The sequence below is a fragment of the Columba livia genome, chromosome 12 (assembly GCF_036013475.1).
Source record: "Columba livia isolate bColLiv1 breed racing homer chromosome 12, bColLiv1.pat.W.v2, whole genome shotgun sequence".
Lineage (NCBI taxonomy): Eukaryota > Metazoa > Chordata > Aves > Columbiformes > Columbidae > Columba > Columba livia.
The window spans coordinates 7538921-7557218 of NC_088613.1; the positions used below are offsets into that span (position 1 = coordinate 7538921).

At 39.2% G+C, this 18298-nt stretch overlaps 1 protein-coding gene across 1 annotated transcript; it reads right to left on the bottom strand.

Annotated features, from left to right (window-relative positions):
• Positions 1–632: 632 nt before the first annotated feature.
• Positions 633–18216, bottom strand: IL13RA1 (interleukin 13 receptor subunit alpha 1). Its single transcript, XM_065077652.1, has 10 exons — positions 18046–18216; positions 14651–14808; positions 12455–12590; positions 10446–10566; positions 8091–8275; positions 7599–7750; positions 6245–6377; positions 5649–5745; positions 4960–5044; positions 633–3376 (listed from the first exon to the last, which is right to left on the bottom strand). Exons 1-10 carry the CDS (start codon positions 18122–18124, stop codon positions 3257–3259), a joined length of 1266 nt encoding a protein of 421 aa, XP_064933724.1. The 5' UTR covers positions 18125–18216; the 3' UTR covers positions 633–3256.
• Between the last annotated feature and the right edge of the window lie 82 nt (positions 18217–18298).

Here is an 18298-nt window from a genome sequence, read left to right on the forward strand (position 1 = left end):
GAGTGATTAAAATAATTACTGCCACAAAAACTGTGGAATTGGAAAAGAAAAATGCAAATGGATTTTTTAACTTCACAGTTTGTTAATTTTGAGTGACCTACTCACTGACCTGAAGGGAGACAAGTACGCTTTCCCCAAATCTTTCAAAGAAGCCATTGCTAATGCATTTATTTGGCACTTAAACACATTTAGGTCTAAGCAACTAGGTAATGGCTTTCATCAGTTTAGCAACCTGGCATTTTTAATGACTTTGGCTGCTAAAAAAGACATAAAATATTGGAGCTACGTTTGGTAAGGCTACAGCAACCTCAGCCAGATTCCAGTCTGAGAATTTATTAACTCTCGACAGTGTTACAAAAAACCATGCCAATGTAAGAAAGCAGCACAATATTGGGTATACAGAGGGTGAGGGGACAAGTCTTGAGCACGATGCCATCTCCATCTCATTACTCTAGCCAAAAACAATGCAGCTATAGCATTCCTCACTGATTGCATGGGCCAAGTTCTCTCTTGAAAGGGAAGAGAGCAAAGCAACACTCGTTTTTTCTTCTCTGAGTTCTGCATGCCTCAAATTTAGTTTCACTCTTCCATCTCAGTTTATCTTCTCAACCCAAGAACGAAATGTCATCCAATTATATCAAAAAACATTCAGACATATTTATTCATTCTTTACACAAACTTACAGATCAAGTAACTGCAATGAAGAACAAACAAATGATAGCAAAATTTGGGAAATTTTAAGCTAAAAAAAACCCCTAACCATAAACAAGACACTTCTAACATAAAAATATACTCAGACACTTTACATGCCAAAACACAGGCTCAAGAAATCCATCCATTAGGAAGTGTGTCAATTACTATTATTTGGGAGACAAAGAATTACCCCAAACATTTCTATATAATGATCTAAACCATCCTCTGCATTGAAGTCTTCCTTTTGGCATAAGACCATTTTTTTTTTCCACTCCTTTGGGTGTATGAATTTGAACAAATAAGCTTTGGGTTTTTTTTACCATAAACACCAAAACAAAAGTCAAAAGAATTTAGGGTAAAGTACCGAGGATCATCTTCCTGGATGGCTATACTGAAAGCCACAATATTGCACTGCTATGCTTACTTATCTTGAAATCATACATTTCTGTTTGTCTAGTGGTCTATGATGAGCATCATTCTAGATGAGGTAGATTTGAGAAATATTTATATTGCTGTAATGATGTAAGTGTTGCAGGGGAGAGGGAACGCAGCTGGCACAGGAATTCAGTTACCTTTTCACCCACCTCTGGAATATCAGATAGTGATGCTCACTGACTTTGTATAACCTGAGTTTTGCTTTATCTCACTGAAATCCCTGAGGCTTTATTCTCATTTTGTCTCACTAACCACTCTTTTTTTTTTTTTGTTAGCCTGATTGTAAGTAGAAGATTGAAGCTGATATTGGGTCTGCTAGTTCTGCTACATCATTTCTACCTCTTGTTACTGGTGGTAGAAAGGAGATGAGAGACGTGGAGGAATTTGTATTTGAACCGCTCAGGGGGGATTGGTTTATTGAGAAAGAGGGAATAAGTAAGAGGGTAAAGGATGTAAATCTGTAGCTAAAAAATCAAGCTCTGTTGGTTCTACTTCTTACAGAACAATGTGTTCCAAAAATGTAGCATTTCATTTCAGATTTTAGATTGAATAGGGTTTGAGGACATGGCTGAACTTTAAAAGGTTAATGACTATAGAGTTTGTTCTAGCAAACTTCTTCTCAGTCTGCTTAGACTGACTATATCAATGACTAATGGGTCTGCATTTATCTTGGACGAGCAAGAAATTCCTGAAGACTGACCATAAACAGCTTGCATGGAGTCCTTTCTCCCCATAATATTACTTCCTGCCTCCAGCACAATCAGTGTACTGCTGTTAACACCCTTGCTGCACAGGGTCGAAACTAATGCTCAGAATTCAGAGCAATGTCACAGTTGTGCTAGAAAATACCTGTTGAGCTTTGCTGGGTAAAGCAACCTCAAAACAAAACCATCAAAAAACAAACAAGAAAATTCATGAATTAACAATGACCAAAAAAAAGTCATCAAGCTGCTGCAGTAAAATGCAGAAGTAATTCTTTTTAAAAAAGTCAAATCAGCACCTTGTGTTAAATTGCTAAGCTCTTAGACGGGAAGGTCAAATCACAGCCTTATCACTACAGAAAGAATAAAGCTTATCCCTTAGAAAGGGTTGGTTGTCATCCCCTCTTCCCACAAATCCATCAGCTCAGCAGTAAGGATGGGTCTTGAAGTCTTTGAATTAATTCAGTTTCAGTGGTTTAGCACTTGCTAATCAATTTGACCAAAGCTCCTTAGACTCATCCATCCATCCTGGTAGTTTCGCTGGACAGATTCAGGATGACTTAGCTTCCAAATATCAGGTGTTTTCAGGCCAATATGGCCAAAGTAGAATCACAGTCTGGTTGAGACTCAATACAGTTATGTGCCACTGTACAACACAGGTAAAAAATTCTATTTATCATTTTAAACAAAACAAAACTAACCCAAGAAGCCCATGAAGGCACGATGTATGAGGACAGGCACTTGAAAGGTTAAAAAAAAAAATCAAGCTTTTTTTTAAGTAGTATGAATACCATCGGGAAAGCAGAGAGGCTTTTTCATAAACACTTTTGAAGAAAAAACAACCCTCTTCCATGGGGTTTGAGCAGGCCACAGCTGATGCACATCATCCAGAAGCGTAAGATGGTCAGTCAGTAAATGCCCTCTGGAAAGGCCATCCACAAATGGTCCATGCCACCAATAGTCCATGCTCTGCCATCCTACTGGGCAGCAGTTCCATGTAGTAGCACTAACGAGCCATCTACTGTAAACAAACCTCATCTCATCTGCAGCAAAACAGAGCCGAATACTTCAGAGAAGTCACAGTGCTTGCTCCAAAAAACCCTTTTACAGTCTAATGTGAGGCACAAACACAAGAGCCAATGACAAATAGTAAGGCAGAGCTGGCTGGAGCCAGAACAAGAGATACTGCAATGTAGTCAGATGAAATTTATGTACAAGCTCATCTCAAGTGATCCAAGATGAGTATTTCTAGCAGAGATGGAGGAATGGCCACTCTTAGTGATGTATCTCCTGAATATCAGAGAAATAAGACTTAGAAAGGACTCAGTAAGGTGAAAGTTGGTGAATGTCTTGCAGGCCTCTTCACATCTACTTTGTCACCTGAGCAGGAATGAAAGCTTCCTCATCTTTCACTGGTAAAGCAGAGTTTATCGGTTTTCTTTTTCAGAATTAGTACACTCTGGAGTTTCTGTTAAAATTAAAGAATGAATTTCTTCTTCTTTAATAAACCTGTCAAAAGCATTCACAGAATCATCCTTTGCACAACCCTGAAAGAGAACAACAACATTTTTAACAGCGCTTCTTCATGCGAGCATTGTTTTCTCAACCCAACAGGACAGACCCATTTCACAACATACAGCCTGTATTATGGTGAAAAAGCCACGGTAGCTGGGCAACAAATTGTGCTTTTTAGGGACATAGATTAGGCCTGTGGCTGACAGAAGAGTTGTCTTCTCTGGAGATGAGAAAGAACTGAAGGTTGGTCCCCATTTTAAGAGTGCTTCCAGCTACAGCTAATGGGCAGGAGGATGGAGAAGTGAGGATGTACACGCTTAGTGGAGTTTTCACTGAGACCCTGAGCACATAGAGACGATCAAGATAATACTCAGAAGCAAGAACATAGCATTACTAGGGGCAGTAACAAAACACTTCTCAAAGCATGACAAAAGCTACTATGCTTATCATCCTCATGTTGAAATATTTACCTAAAAGGCAATAAACTAGGAAGCAAGATCCATGCTTTCCACATAGTTCTGGTCTATTATTTGGTGAACTCAGAACACCCCTGTGGAAAATGGGAATACTGGATTTTGGACTCTGGACTCTGACTCCATCTACAATTGGGAGTTGTGGGAGGCCACAAAAGGAGATTTATTTTCAGAGTCAGCGATTCCTGCAACTCCTGTTCAACTGAGAATATCCAATGCATGTGCAGCACCAGACAGCCAGATAGTTATTATCCTCTACAAACATTTCACAGGTGGCATCAATTTTGAGATGCCACAGCGAGTCAGAAGGTCCCTTCCATACAAGGACTGTGTTAAGAGAACGACATACTTTGTTTCATGCCCAGGTTTGAATTAAGGCTTGTCAGTGTACTTCCCCTAGGATTTTTATAAAGAGCTACTGAGTTAGATTTGTTTAGAAATAAGGGTTTCCATAATCAGTACTATGTTTATTTTTCCTGAAATAAGGGCTCATAGCAAGTCTTTAATCAACAAAAGCTTGAAGCAGCTGTAGTTAGTTCTGTTCTTATGACAATGAGAAGCTAAATGTCCTGATTTACTTCATAGCTAACATGCTGTGATAAATGTGAGAGTGCTAAAAGTACAACTTGCTGGAAGTCAAATATGAATAGCTTTATTCCACATCATAAATATGAGCAATTAGCAGAGGAAGACCTACATGTTCAGTATAAGCCGTTTAATGGAGTTGGGGGGAAAAAAAGCCACAACCAAACCCAAACCGAACAAAAAACAAACAACAAAAAAACCACAAACCAAACAAACACTAATACTACCAAAAAAAACCCCAACAACCAGACAACCCAACCTCCAAACCAACCCAAAACACAGTCAAGGGACCAGCAGTCTGTGAAATAACAGAATAATGCAATTCTACTAATGTTTCTAGAAAAAAAGTATGTGCAATTTGAGGGAAAAAAAAAAATCACTCTCAGCTTTGGGCAATTGCTACTGTACAACTCTTATTATGAATACTTAGTCTTCATATGGTATACTTACTTATGTACAGTTGGTTTTCAGATAAACATAGGTATTAGGAAAAAGAAAACTAGAAGCTTACAGATTCCAGTTCAATAGATTAGTTCACCCAACAGCTTCTTACTAACCTGGGAATCGTCATTCTGTTCTCCAAACATGCGCTTAAGAATTTCTCTAGGGTCTGGAATTGGTGGTAGAATTAATATCTTCAGCCTTCAGAAGATGAAAAAGAAAAGCTTTAGATGAAAGATGTATTAATTTAAGACTCATCATTTCAATTTAATACTCGGGTGTGCCAAAGAAAATTTATGGCATCAGCTTCAACATCACTGCCCAGCGTTCATTCTCTGTAATTATAGCCCGGTTCCCATTTTTACTCCCCAAATGAAAATGGAAACATTCAAACAGATTCTAAATAACTTTTGCTTTTGTCAAGGACAGCAGCAAAAGCAGATTTTTTTTTTTTTTTAATCTGGTAAAATACACTTTATACATAAGTTTAATTTTAAATGCAGACTTAATTGCTTAAAGAGAGGGGATGCAATAGCTGTGCAACAAGAATCTAACTGTAAGTATGCATAACTGATGCTACCCAGGTGAAAACAGAGCACGTATATGAATGATAAACCTAATACTAATGACTGAGGCACAATGGTGGTGTCATTTTTGTTATGCAACGCTTGTTACAGATAAAACAGATGCTATTGAAACATGCCACATCATGGACAGTTACCTGCAGAAGTGATGAATTGTAACGCAAGCCAAAGACCAATCAGAATTAGTGGGTTGTAAATAAAGGGAGATGATTGTTATTTACCTTTTTAGATAAACTAGTAGAATTATCGTAGACACTGCTACTGTTACTGGAAGGGCGATTATTAAAACAAAATAGAATGTAGAGTCTGTCTTCTCACCTGGAAAACAAAAGTTAGAAACTTAGGGGTGTTTTGGAAGGCTTTTTAGGAATAATTACAATTAATTAACTAATTCTCTAACTAATTCACAGGCAGAATATTCTTCAAATACACTAGCACTTTTGTAGGTGAGGACTCCTTTTTCAAAGCATATTATAATACAGATATATTGGGCAATGAAAATTATTTTTTAAAAAGAAAAAAAAAGGAAAATAAATTAAAAAAAAATAAAAGAAAACCAGCAGGACTCTGGGCTGAAGAACTAGTAGCACTTGAAAGGTGTTGTTGCACAACAATCCCTTCAACATATATAGAAGTATAGGCAGTAATTGATGGCACTGCTAATGGACTAGAACTCTCTTGCCCTCTTTTCACCTAAAATGAAATAGATACATAGGGAAGATGATCTTTGACTACCATTCACTTAGCAGACAAAAGGTATTACATGCCTTAGGATGAATAATAGAATGCAATAAATTGCAGTCACAATTGTTCTCACCAATACTCTTTTCTTCGCTCCAGTCACTATAGAGTTTGCTGCTGTAACACTCAGGCTTTGGTTTTGCTCTCACTTTGAAGATGTACTTGCTATTAGGATCAACGCTAGGAATTGACGTATAATTAGTTTCGACCTAAGGGAAAAAGAAAAGGTAATTTGGTTTGTTCAACTACCAATGTATTCTCAGTCACTTACAAGCCCATTTTCATTGTGCAGTTACTGTATTCAGAATGTTTTTTTTGATGGAAGATCTCTTTGTGAATACTGAACTTCATAAAAAAGGACACAGTAGCATTTAACCAGTACAGTCTGCCTAAACAGAGATTCCAAAGCTAAGATTTAATCTTATTCATTGCTACATGTATCATACAGTCTTTGACACCAATGATTAAACTAAGTCTCCGGAACAATGTGCTTTGTCTTTCTTTTTGAGAAATGTTTATGAGTTACGCTGCCTTCCCCTGTCAGGGCAGCAAGGCTGATCCAGCTTTGACCATACCAAAGTCTTCTGTGATGCCTCTACAGAGAGGAGCACACACACACTGGCTGGGATTGAACTTTTATTTTTGATCCAAAATGCTGGTTTCCTGAGGAAAGTTGATATTATTCAAGTTTGCTAAATTTGGGGTAGGACAAACAACTAAATATGCTCCGCAGGAGAAGACTGCCACCTCACTTTTAAATTTATCACACTGTTTACTGTTCTGATCAAACAGTGTTGTCAGTTTGGCTATACAGATATAGGCATGAGCACATCCAGACACTGAAGTCAAGGCTTTTCACATGCACATTAAAATCATTTTATCTAAGAGCGCACACCTTCTTCTTTCACCCCATCCTCAGCCTTTTTATCCCTTTGCTTTCCTGTATAACATTCCATGTCCTTGTGTGCACCAGCAATTAATTTTGCTTTACAGTAATCAAGTCAGGTCATTCAAAATCAAGGCGAACATCTGACCGAGCACAGACCAACACCACCAGACCTAGGTCCACGGAGAAGCAAACAGATACACGCACTGCAGTGTATTTCCTGATGTGTGTTGTTTAGTTTAGTGTATACATTTTGGACTGTTCTGACACATTACTGCTTTGCCATAACAAATGATGGGCCGAGGATTCAAGACTTATGTGAATTGTGCTGTATAGATATTACTATCAGAAACCTACTGTACGGGAGAAAAAGCTGAAGTCCACACAACACTTCCAGCTAGTGCACCAGACCTGTTCACATGCAGATTACATGACTTTTAATTTTTAAACATCCAACATTTGAGTTATTGTGAATATCAACACAAATTACAAAAGATACACAGAGAATAAAAAAATCAGTTAACCGTAAGTAATGGAAAATTACTTTAATTATCTGAGCGCTGTCCATATCACCATTGTGATATCCAACTTCATAAAATAAACAATTTTGTGGAAAGGTGTCTGATTCACTCCATTCTAAATATATTTCATCATTGATCTTTGACAGCTTAACCCATCTTGGTGTAGCAGGTTTTACTGAAATGCAAAATGAAAAAAGTAGTTAACAGTATATGTCACCGCTCACAAAAATTGTTCAAGTCCCGTATTGCATCATATTACAATTATACCAGTTTAGGAAAAGAAAAAAGCACAAAAAAGCCAGGAAATAATAAAAACAACTAAAGAATAAGAGCAAAAATGAGTGGAAAATCACCCCCTCACCCCTCAACCCCACCCCGTTCATATAATTCTCAAATAAAAGATCAATAAAAGAAGGGACCATCTAATGTTGTTTCATCCACCGCATATGAGGTGCAAGCTTCTCAAACACAATTTCTTTTTAAAATCATTTTTTATAATGTGGTGTTAAACTTACCAAGGGTGGTAGGATTTTTACTTGTACACACAGGCCTAATTTCTTCAGAATCATCTCTAACCAAAATACTTATAGCTGGGTAAGTATTGGTGAGTTTTGGGAAGCTAAAATTGAAAATGCATCCAAAGGTTCCTTGGTGCATAGAATAGTTGTTGCACTTCTTATGGTTTTTCAAACCATCAAACCTATAGGAATAAAAATATATATTTTTAAACTTCAAAAGAACAGGAGGACAAGGAGCAAGCTTGTTTTTAAACCTCTTACAAATTCTAAAGACTAAGCTTGCATTAAAGCTGTGCTATAGCATATATAAAAGTAAAGCTATGCAAAGTAAGAAGCTTCTCATTTATCTCAAGCTTTAGAAAGAATATTTTTTAAAGAGTGTCAAGTAGCAGAAAGAGGGGCAGGTTTGCTTTATAGCTAAGCACCAAATACAACAGCTGCTTTTAGCTTTGATTCACATTTTCCACATGGAAAAACAATTTCAAGGAAAAAAAAAAAAATCTATTTTGAAAGCAAACTGATTTGGATCACTTCCTGCCAACAGAATTTCACTTCTGTGATGGAATGAGCTGACCGAACTCCTTCAGCAATGCCTCGGGTATCGCAGCTCTTGCTTGAGATGGTCGAGTTTCACCTATTGCCTGTATTTGCTTTCCAAAATGTCTGTGTTCACTTCCAACAACAGAGAAGCTATGACAACCTTCTTCCTTCCTTCTCTTTCTTCTCCAGGCCCCAGTGAAAATATGCTGGTAGCTCCTCCTCCCAAGAAAAGTGATTATTTATTTACATAAGAGTGATAGAGAGTAAATCAGAGCTTCACTTAGGAGCACTATAGGAGTGACATTCTCCTACTTCATATCTCAATGTATAGGGGCTGGGGAAGCCCCAACTCTCTGTTCTGTTTTCAGGACAGACCCTTTTTATCCACCCTTCTGAGCTCCCTGCCCTGGGGCTGATGGAGCCGGAGGTGCTGGGAGCAGACCGCACCGTGCCCATGCACCAACCTGCTCTCTGTGCACTGACTGGATTCCCTTGCTCTAACCTAACATCATAGTCATGTTCACTTCAGATTAAAAGGTAGTGTTTTAGAGGAAAATATGAAAGAAGAATATGAAATGGAACTAAGCAATAAGTTTTCCGGTAATTGTTCACTCATTTCTGAGAAAAAAACCAAAACCCATCTCCCCTGCATCATGGAAAATGTATCTTTCAGTCCAAAAATCAAGTGTTTCCTTAGTTTTCAGCTTTAAAATTCAAAAAGTATTTTTCTTTCTAAGCAGCATGAATTAAAACACTTTGCTGTCACTGCAGCTACATCTTTCAGTAAAATTAAGGGGTAGGTTGAAAATATATAGCTCTAATCTAAAGCATTATTACAGTAAGTATCCATATACCCAGAAATTCAGATCTTCATTGCCTCATTGGTACTGTCCTTGCAATAAACAAAAAAATTCTTTGAGTAGCAATTTAGAGAGAGAACAGTCCTCTCTGCATTTAACTAAAGCAGCATGTTTTCTGCAGTCTGCTGTCCAAATGCATTAAATTGAGCAGCCAGCCCATGAGACTGCCACTGGAGAGGAAGAGGAAAACATTCATTTAGTTAGTTCACATAAGACAGAAAGATGCTTTACAACTACTACAAGGAGGCTTTCAGAAAGAAAACTTCAATATTTCTACAGAAGCTAATGCAATGTGGCATTTCACAAGCCCCATCGACATACAGAAGTATGCATAGATAACTGTATGCAGACCTTGCTGCCAAGATTTTCCTCACAGCTCTGTTCCTTTGGAACAAGAGTCTATTTATGGCAGTCAGCTGGCAAGCATGGATGATGATAAAAATCCGTTCTCCGTAACATTCAAGATGAATCGATTATTTATGACATAGAAGATAAAAACAAAAGTATTGCTAAATGTTATTACGCTTTCATACTGTGTTCCAATGATTTAAGAGCTGACACATACATCATCGAGTGATTATGACTTAAACAGCCCATGTTTTTGGGGCTGCAAAGAAAGCAATTAATATAACAGTCTAACTCTTCTTAATTCTTCCCTCTTTGAATCCCTAACTAGAAAAAATTAGCAATCGCGGTTGCTTGCAAGTGGGCTACAAAAAGCAGCCAGTGCTTCACAAAATAGTTACATCAACTTCCCAAAAAGACTCAGCAACAGCAACCTCTTGACCCTTCAGCAGCAAAGTTTTCTGTTGGACAGGACCCAACACTAACTTGTACACAATGCCCTGGGATCTTCCAAAGCAACAGGAAGCAGACAAGCAAAATGTATAACGTAAAACTAAAGATTAGAGCTAAAGCACATTAGAGTTGGGAATAAAAAGTTCATACAAACCAGTAGAACAACGAATAATTGGTATCACTGCCTGCATTCTCCCCAGGACGCCATGTACAAACCATGTACTCCAGATTGTGCCAAATGCAGCTTAAGTCAACAGCAGCAGTACCTGGAATACCTGCAAGGCAAGTTGGAAATGTCTCTTTAAGATTTATTTTTCCAGCAAAGTCTTCTCCTCAATTTCCAGGAGTAAACGAACCTTTTTTACATAACTAAAACTGTCTGGAAGGCAAAGATGGGCTCTCAGCCTGCCTGTCTCAGCACAGCAAGGGATGAATTCCAGTTGTTTATCATTTGCAATAGCTGAAATCTCAGTAGAGTAACTTCTAAATGCAAACCAACCATAACAGTTAATCTCAGTTTCCGCCAGGTCTGAATGACTACTTAGAGATACCTGATGCTAAGGACAAGGTGTTGAGTCAGGAAAATATTTTGTTCTATAAAACTACAGACACTTTGAAAGGAAGTTAAAGTAACAGGCTATTATAGGGATAACACTTAGCTTTGTTACAGTTATTACAGCCATCAATATTAAAAATAGTCAGCATTTAATTACAGCTATCTTCACAATACTAGTTTCTCAGTATTCTGAATATGGAAATACCTATAGATCTTAAATATGGACAAAAGCAATACTGGGTAAGTTGAATTTTTAATTGAGAGCCATATGCCTCTAGACATTCAACTTCTTCAACATATTGAAAACCCAAATTACAGAACAAAATACAAAATAGCACATAGCAATTGGGAATACAGGCATTAGTGTATCTCCCAGGCAGAGCAATTACAGAATAGTCTTTCATATTCAATCCCGCATTTTTGTACAGTACAAGTTCTTTATACCGTATTATCATATTACAGTATATTAGGTATTTCTTCCTTGTAACAAGTAGCAACACCTCCACAAACTAAAAAAAAGTGCATGTTAATTTTATCAACAGTCCAGACTTACTGATGGCAAACTCCAAGCCAACTTCTACTTCCAAGCTTGCGCTCTCACTGAATTAACGACTGTGTAAGAATGTAGGAAAAGGAAACTGGTTTTCCTATTCCAATAAGCATTTAAAAATATTTTATCTGCAAGCAGACTTTTAAAAGTCCCAACCCATTCAGTACATGCTGTCCTAATGATCTGCTTCCCCAGTTTTCCAAAATACCCTTCTGACAGACATGCAGACAATTCTGATAAGGTCTCACATTCTCCTGTCCACATGCGATTTTCATCCACGTCAAGTCACAAGCCTGGGTTAGGCAGACTTTTACTACTCAAGGCAAGAGGCTCTATTTTCCTTGCCGTAACTCCCAGCATCCAGCAGAAAACAGCACGCCTTGAAGTCTGCTTCCTAACAATGTTGCTACATAGCCCTTATTTCTGGATGTCAAGAAACAACAAATATTTTTTCTCTATTCCTTTTGCTATGCACAGCTTTGTAGACCCCACACATATCTCTTGAAAAAGAGAGAACCCTACTATAACTATTTAATTAGGCCACTTATTTATTCAACAAGTTGTTAAATTTACTAGATTAATTCCTCTAATATTTACAAATGTAGGTTTATTTTAGAGACTTTTGCTTGTATAGAGAAATCATACAAAACAAACTGACAGATATTAGTCATGAAGGCTTATTACAACATAAGTTGTGTCTTATCTCACAAGCATGACAGGGACAAGAGGAATGAAGGGAACCACATCGTTGTGTTGGAAGAGCATTTAAATTTTACAAGCTTGCCCGCAAAGTTTTAAGTGTCAGAAGACTGAAGCTGTATTTCAAAGTACAGGGCATTTCAAAGAGATGGACCCAATTTGAAGTTGACTGTGACTATGCTCACTAGTATAACAGTTCTGTTGAGGCTCTACCAATTGAACCAGCCCTTGTGCCTGCTCTCTCTCTATTTCTCTATGATATATTTCTATGATATTTTGACACAATAGCAGAGAAAACAAGGCCATATCTCCTCAGGCCAAGACAGGCATGTCTGTTCCCAGTCTGGCCACATGGTACCTTTTGGCAGGAGGGAGGTCTCCACCCATCGGCTGGGCTTGCTGGTGTTGTCGTACTTGCATTCACTTCTCACTTTGAAACGCATTTCCTCATTCAAGAATGTATCCGTCACACGAAAGTGATTCTTACTCCATTCCTGGGTTTAGATGTGGGGGTGAAAGAAAACCAGAATGTTTGGCATACCATATTGGACACGTGGGAATTAGCATTAATGTAAGAACATATTACGGCCCCTCCGAAAGACTGCAACTCAAAGGCAAATGAAATGAGTGTTGAACTACACTGGAAACCTCAGCATCACTTAGATTTTCTTTTTCCTCATCAAGTACACTCAGAACTCAACAAAGGAAAACTACTTCTACTCCAGTGACCTGTAGATATGAGCAATGACCATACAGGAATAATTATAATGTGGAGAAAAACAGTTCTAGAGTAAGTCTCCATGGATGAAACAAAATAAGCCTGTTTATACTACAACTATATAAACAGGAGCTTACAGATCTCACCTTTGTGTGTGTGTGTGTGTGCATGTGAGTGTTTGACAAACAGAAGTAAGAGCATTTGAAGACAAAACCAAAAAGCAATGAGAAGAGTTTGCTTTGATCTCAGGAGCAAAGGAAAAATCTATAAAAACAAATCCACAAGTGGCTATTAAATAGAATGACACCCCATCCCCCAAGTAGCCTATGAGCTTCCATTTTCAGAAAAGAGTATGTGTTTGTGTGAGCAAAAGCCTTAACCTTTTCTCATACACTTTCTTGAGCGTCTTTTGTTTGGCTAGGGATGTGTCTTTTATTTAACTAGAAACAGGATAAAAAATGATCTTTGTGATTACCAAAGGATGGTATAATCACTCTTGTGTATGCAAAAAATAATAAATATTGACACTAACGAGAGGGTATGAAAATCAAACCGCTATGAACAGACTAGGTTCTACCAGTTGTAATGCAAAAAGATGCAACAAGATGATGCACAGTCTGGTTTATTGTGGCATGTGAAACCACTATCTCACAGCTCATTCAACACCACTGACCTTAACATCTGTAAGACCCTTCTACAAACTCAGCCTGGTAACCAAGTAGACTTTCAACTTGTTGATTTGTTAATGAACCCATCAGACAAGGTAAATAGGTTTCTGCGCAGTTTGACTGGCTCATCTAAAAGTCAGATGAAGTTCATTAGATAAGGTGGTGTCAAAAAGTATCACCCTTTTAGCAATGTTAAGCCATTAAATCAGCTCAGCTGTTTGCAAAACCAGGATATCCTGGAGTTGTCAGAAAGAGTAGGGCAGTCACTGTGAAGAAGCCATTGTAAACATCAAGCCATAAAATGGTAACAGAGCTCAACAACAAAGGACTGTTTCAAGAGGTATCATATAGATTTTCATCATATCTGAAATGATAGCAATGCTGATTCCACAGTCGGTGCATATTCGAGGCTTCAAATTCTGACAGTTTGTAATTTTCCTCTTGACAAAGAATGGTAAAAATATTTATCCTACAACCCCTTCAGCATCACGGCAATGCTACTCTCAGTCCTGACCAAAAAGTTGTTAATCCATGCCAAGGATCACATCTGGGCTGCAAATCATCTAACACAGAATAAAAACAAAAGACCAAAACAAAGAAGTTTTACAATTTCTATTCCAGGGAACAAATGTGTTCCATGTTGTATTCATAACATAACTCCTGTGGGTAACTGTATGTACAGTATTGGGACGGGGCAAATGTGAGACTACTTTAATACTCAGCATTACCTCCCAAAGATGCTATGCTGCCAAATCACAGCTACACCAAGGTTTTTTTGCACACCTCTTTCTTAAATTGATTTCAAAGTGAAGGAGATTGGCCTTTGCAAATTGCCATTCAAGTCTTAAGCATGTAGACTGCTCTGTATATGTTTCAGTTTTTCTAGAAAGCTGCATAAGCCAAGACCGAAACAAGTTCTTTTCATGTTATTATTATTATACTTCTGCGTTATCAGTAGCAGCTCAATTATCAGAGAGCGACAGACAGATTTTTCCGATCTGAAGATCCCACAAGCTGGTATGACTAGTTTTTGAGGTTTTGATCCCACAACAAGAATTGAAGACTGTATTAAAACTGTAGATACATATGTTTCTATGCTTATACACAGACAGGTTTATCACAATAAGACACAGGGGCATAGCAGAGTTTAAAGAGGCGATGCACTTACTCTTTTGTCCTGAGGGATCTCATCAATCACAATGTCGCTGGAATACTCCAGGTCGCAGCTACTGCTTACGTTCTCTGGGGGGTTCCACGTCCAGTTCAGGGTGCAGATTTGGATAAATGAGTAGTCCAGGTTGGATGGAGGTGGAAGAACTTTTGCTCCTAAAAGAAATAAGAAATTATCAGCATAACAGTCCTGTTGCTCTACGTTTTGCCATTAGCAATATTGACAGATTTTTAATTCTCCAACAGAAAAGAACACAAATGATTTCTCAACTTTGTCAGCTCATATTTATGATCAGATAAGCTACTGCCCCCTAAATTGTTTCTACTCTTTTGCTATCTCAGTCCATTAATCATCTAAATAATTATAAGAAACACACACAAAAAACTTTTAAATGTACCTTTTAAGTAATCACAGCACGTAATAACCTAGTGGCTGTGGTAATGAAACTTATGCTCACGAAGAGGAGACTCATTTTCCAGGTACTTTCTGCTGCCAGTTTGCATCACACATACTGAATCTTTAGTAAACATAGTATATACATTTTGTGGAGCAATTAACACTTCATTCTACCCCAAAGTTATCCATTAATGCAGTTTTAGACAGAAAACTTTAAAAAGACAAGTGATTACGTCTTGCAAGCAATAGCTGTATGTTACAACCACAATTTAGCCCAATGCAAGCGAAAACGAGAATGTTAAGAAACAACGAAGAAACCACAATGCTTTTTCAATTACTCACCTATTAAACTTTTAATGCTATGCTCTGGCACGGTGAGCAAAACCAGTGTGGGCAAATAGTAATTTACTGCTGGCACACTTCAGCAGTACATTTTTTCACCTCTCCAAAAGCAAGATAGAAGCAGAAGAGCCATGACTCAGAGATAGTTGTTGGGATAAATCCATTTGCGCATTGACCCTTCCGTACTCTTGTGCACTGAGTCACAGCATACTCAATAAACGGTCACACAGCTTGAAGGTTGTATTAGATCACAAAGAAGGGAAATATGGCAGAAAACAGAAAACTGCTAGGAAAAAATAAAGTATGTGTCAGACTCCAGTTCTATAAAAAAATTAAGAACTGGGAATTCCCTGAGAAAATGAAAGCATATTTAGTTGTTTTTTAAAGAGCTACTGAAATGTGTACTATTAGAAGGCATTAAATAAGAGGTCAAATGAGACTGCTTCTCAAGTATCATCACTGAGGCACCACCATCTGTTCGTGTATGGAAAGCACCCCTGTTACAAAGTAGTTTTCCGAGCACTTCAAACTGGCATCAACTAGCACTGCAGGTCTTGCTCATTCCAGGAAACCAGGTTCAACCTGCCCCAACATTCGGGGAAGCGCATAGGGAAGGGGCAGAATAATTCCCCCAAGATCGGTTCTCCCATACAGGTCACAGTGCAGCCTCATTGCCTTCAGCTAGCACAGGGTGGAGAGCGGATGGCAAAGCAAACCAGCTTCTTTTCACAAGAATTCAGCTCAAAGCATCTGTAACACCATTGTCTTACATCTCCTGAGAGCCAGAGCTGCCAAAGCTTGAAGAAAACTCAAACTCTTGGAGGATTGTCAGAACTCTGCATAGTTAAAGGACAGGCAATCATAGCAATCAACCATGATTACCATCTGTGTGTCTGTGTCTATGTGCAGATAACATACACTTGCGCAGAAAATGAGAATTATTACTAAGATTTACTGTTTTAGTCTGAATATGCTTAGCTTTTTTTAATACTTAAAACTTTGGGGATTTTTGTTTGTTTGTTCAGTTTTACAGCTGACCTGAGGAGCAGAGAAATTTCTGTTCTTACAAAAATGCAGTCTCCTCTGAGACAAGTGAACCTAGCAGAACATCTTTGCCTAGTACCTTTTCCACTAACAAAAACCTATGACACGTTTAGGAACAGCATCGGGGCATTAAGATTGCAAATACCGAGTCCTTTGGATCACGTAAAAAAGGAAATATATTTATTTAACAAAATGACATAGCTCCGAGCATTCTGTCGTTTCATGATCACTCTTCTAATTACCTCCAAAAAGCCACAAACTGTTAAAAAAGTCTCACCCTTGATTGCTGTTCTGAAGTTCTACAGATTTCCTTTTAACAGGTTTTATTAGAAGTAATTACGCTAAAGCTTGCAGATTTCTAACCACACAAAGTAAGAACTAGGTTTAGAACTAAATGAATGATTTGTATTAGCCTAGAAAATTTAAGTCTAGTAGGTTTTAGATTAATCTATACAATTCTGAAGCTCGTGCTTTGATGCTGCATTCAGCTGAAGATTTTCTCTTCTTCATAGGCTTGGCCAGTTTCATACGTTTGTTGTATAAAATATACACAGTTTAATACTTTTCTTATTAAAATCTCATCACGAGATAATTGAGCAGAACAACTCAAATACCAATTATGAACCACAGCAAAGACATTATTCCACTCTTGAAAACCAAAACCACATTGATGCTTCTACGAAAATAAAAGTGCAGCAGGAACCAGGAATTAGCTGGGACAATCCCGCATAGAAAATATTTTATTTTGAAAAGCCATAATGTCGAAACATCAAGTATTGTAAAAGTGTTGCAACACTTTGCATTTGTATTTTGTCCTCCTGTATTTTCTTAAGGTTGATGTCATAGTTATAAACCAAATTGTAGCCAGCCTAAAATATAACAAGTCTCTAATGGCTGCAATTCTATTTTTCCATAACATTAACTAAAACAGAATTTATAAGGCTTCTAGCCCCACCTATGAAACCCTCCGAGGCACACGCACCTCTTTCCTGCAGCTAAACGTTCCTGCTTCCAAAAGCAGGGAAACTAAAAGTAACGGCAAATGTAACGTTACAAAGTACAGAGCAAGGGAAATTAAAGCCCAGAGCCCCCGCAATCAGCAAACCCGCTCCCGCAGCGGGACCGGCGGTGCCTTCGCCTGATTTCCAGGAATCTGCGGCAAGACACGCACAGAGAGAAACGCGGTGGGCTTCTGCTTCGGTTTATAAGGCACGGACAGTCCCGGGAACCGAAGACAGAGCTTAAAAGGTTTCTGCCAACCCTGTCAAACGCTGCCTTTCAGAGAGAGAAAAGCAGATTTTTTAAAGCATCCCCGTTCCTCTGCCCGGGAAGAGGCAAGGCGCACTGCCGGCATTGCTCTTGCACACAGCTGACGCGCTTCGGGCATTTCTACACAAAATGAAAGCATTTCACTTAAATACACGAGCGTACCCGCACCGAGCGGGCAGCGCGGCTGTCGGGCCCACGCCCGGGAAGGTCCCCACGGCGGGTCCCCCGCGGGTGTCCCGGCTCCCGTTCCGCCGCCGGGACGAGCGCTCGGCAGAGCCCGGGAGCGGAGCGGGGCGAGCCCGGCAGCCCACCGGTGGTCCCGCTCCCCTCCCCGCTCCTACCTGCCGCTGTCCCCGCGGTGACCACCCAGCAGACGGCGAGCAGAAGCCGGCACGGCAGCGACGTTCCGGGACGATCCATGGCTCAGGCCGTCCCAGCGCGGCCCCTCGCTCCCACTTCCCGTCGCGGGGGCCGGGCCAGACGGGAAGAGCCGCGGCACGGCCCGCCCAGGTAACCCGAGCCGAGCGGGGAGCGGCGGGCGGGGGCAGCGATCCGCCCCGCTACCTGGGCAGGGCCGCCCCGCAGTCCTGCCCG

What these genes read in the sequence shown, in the direction of transcription:
- IL13RA1 (XM_065077652.1), bottom strand. Translation starts at nt 18,124, where the DNA reads ATGGATCGTCCCGGAACGTCGCTGCCGTGCCGGCTTCTGCTCGCCGTC. An exon ending in AATTATTCGTTGTTCTACTG is followed by an intron (nt 8,276 to 10,445) that starts GTTTGTATGAAC and finishes TTATTCCTATAG; the next exon opens with GTTTGATGGTTTGAAAAACC. An exon ending in AACAGAATGACGATTCCCAG is followed by an intron (nt 3,377 to 4,959) that starts GTTAGTAAGAAG and finishes GTTCTCTTTCAG; the next exon opens with GGTTGTGCAAAGGATGATTC.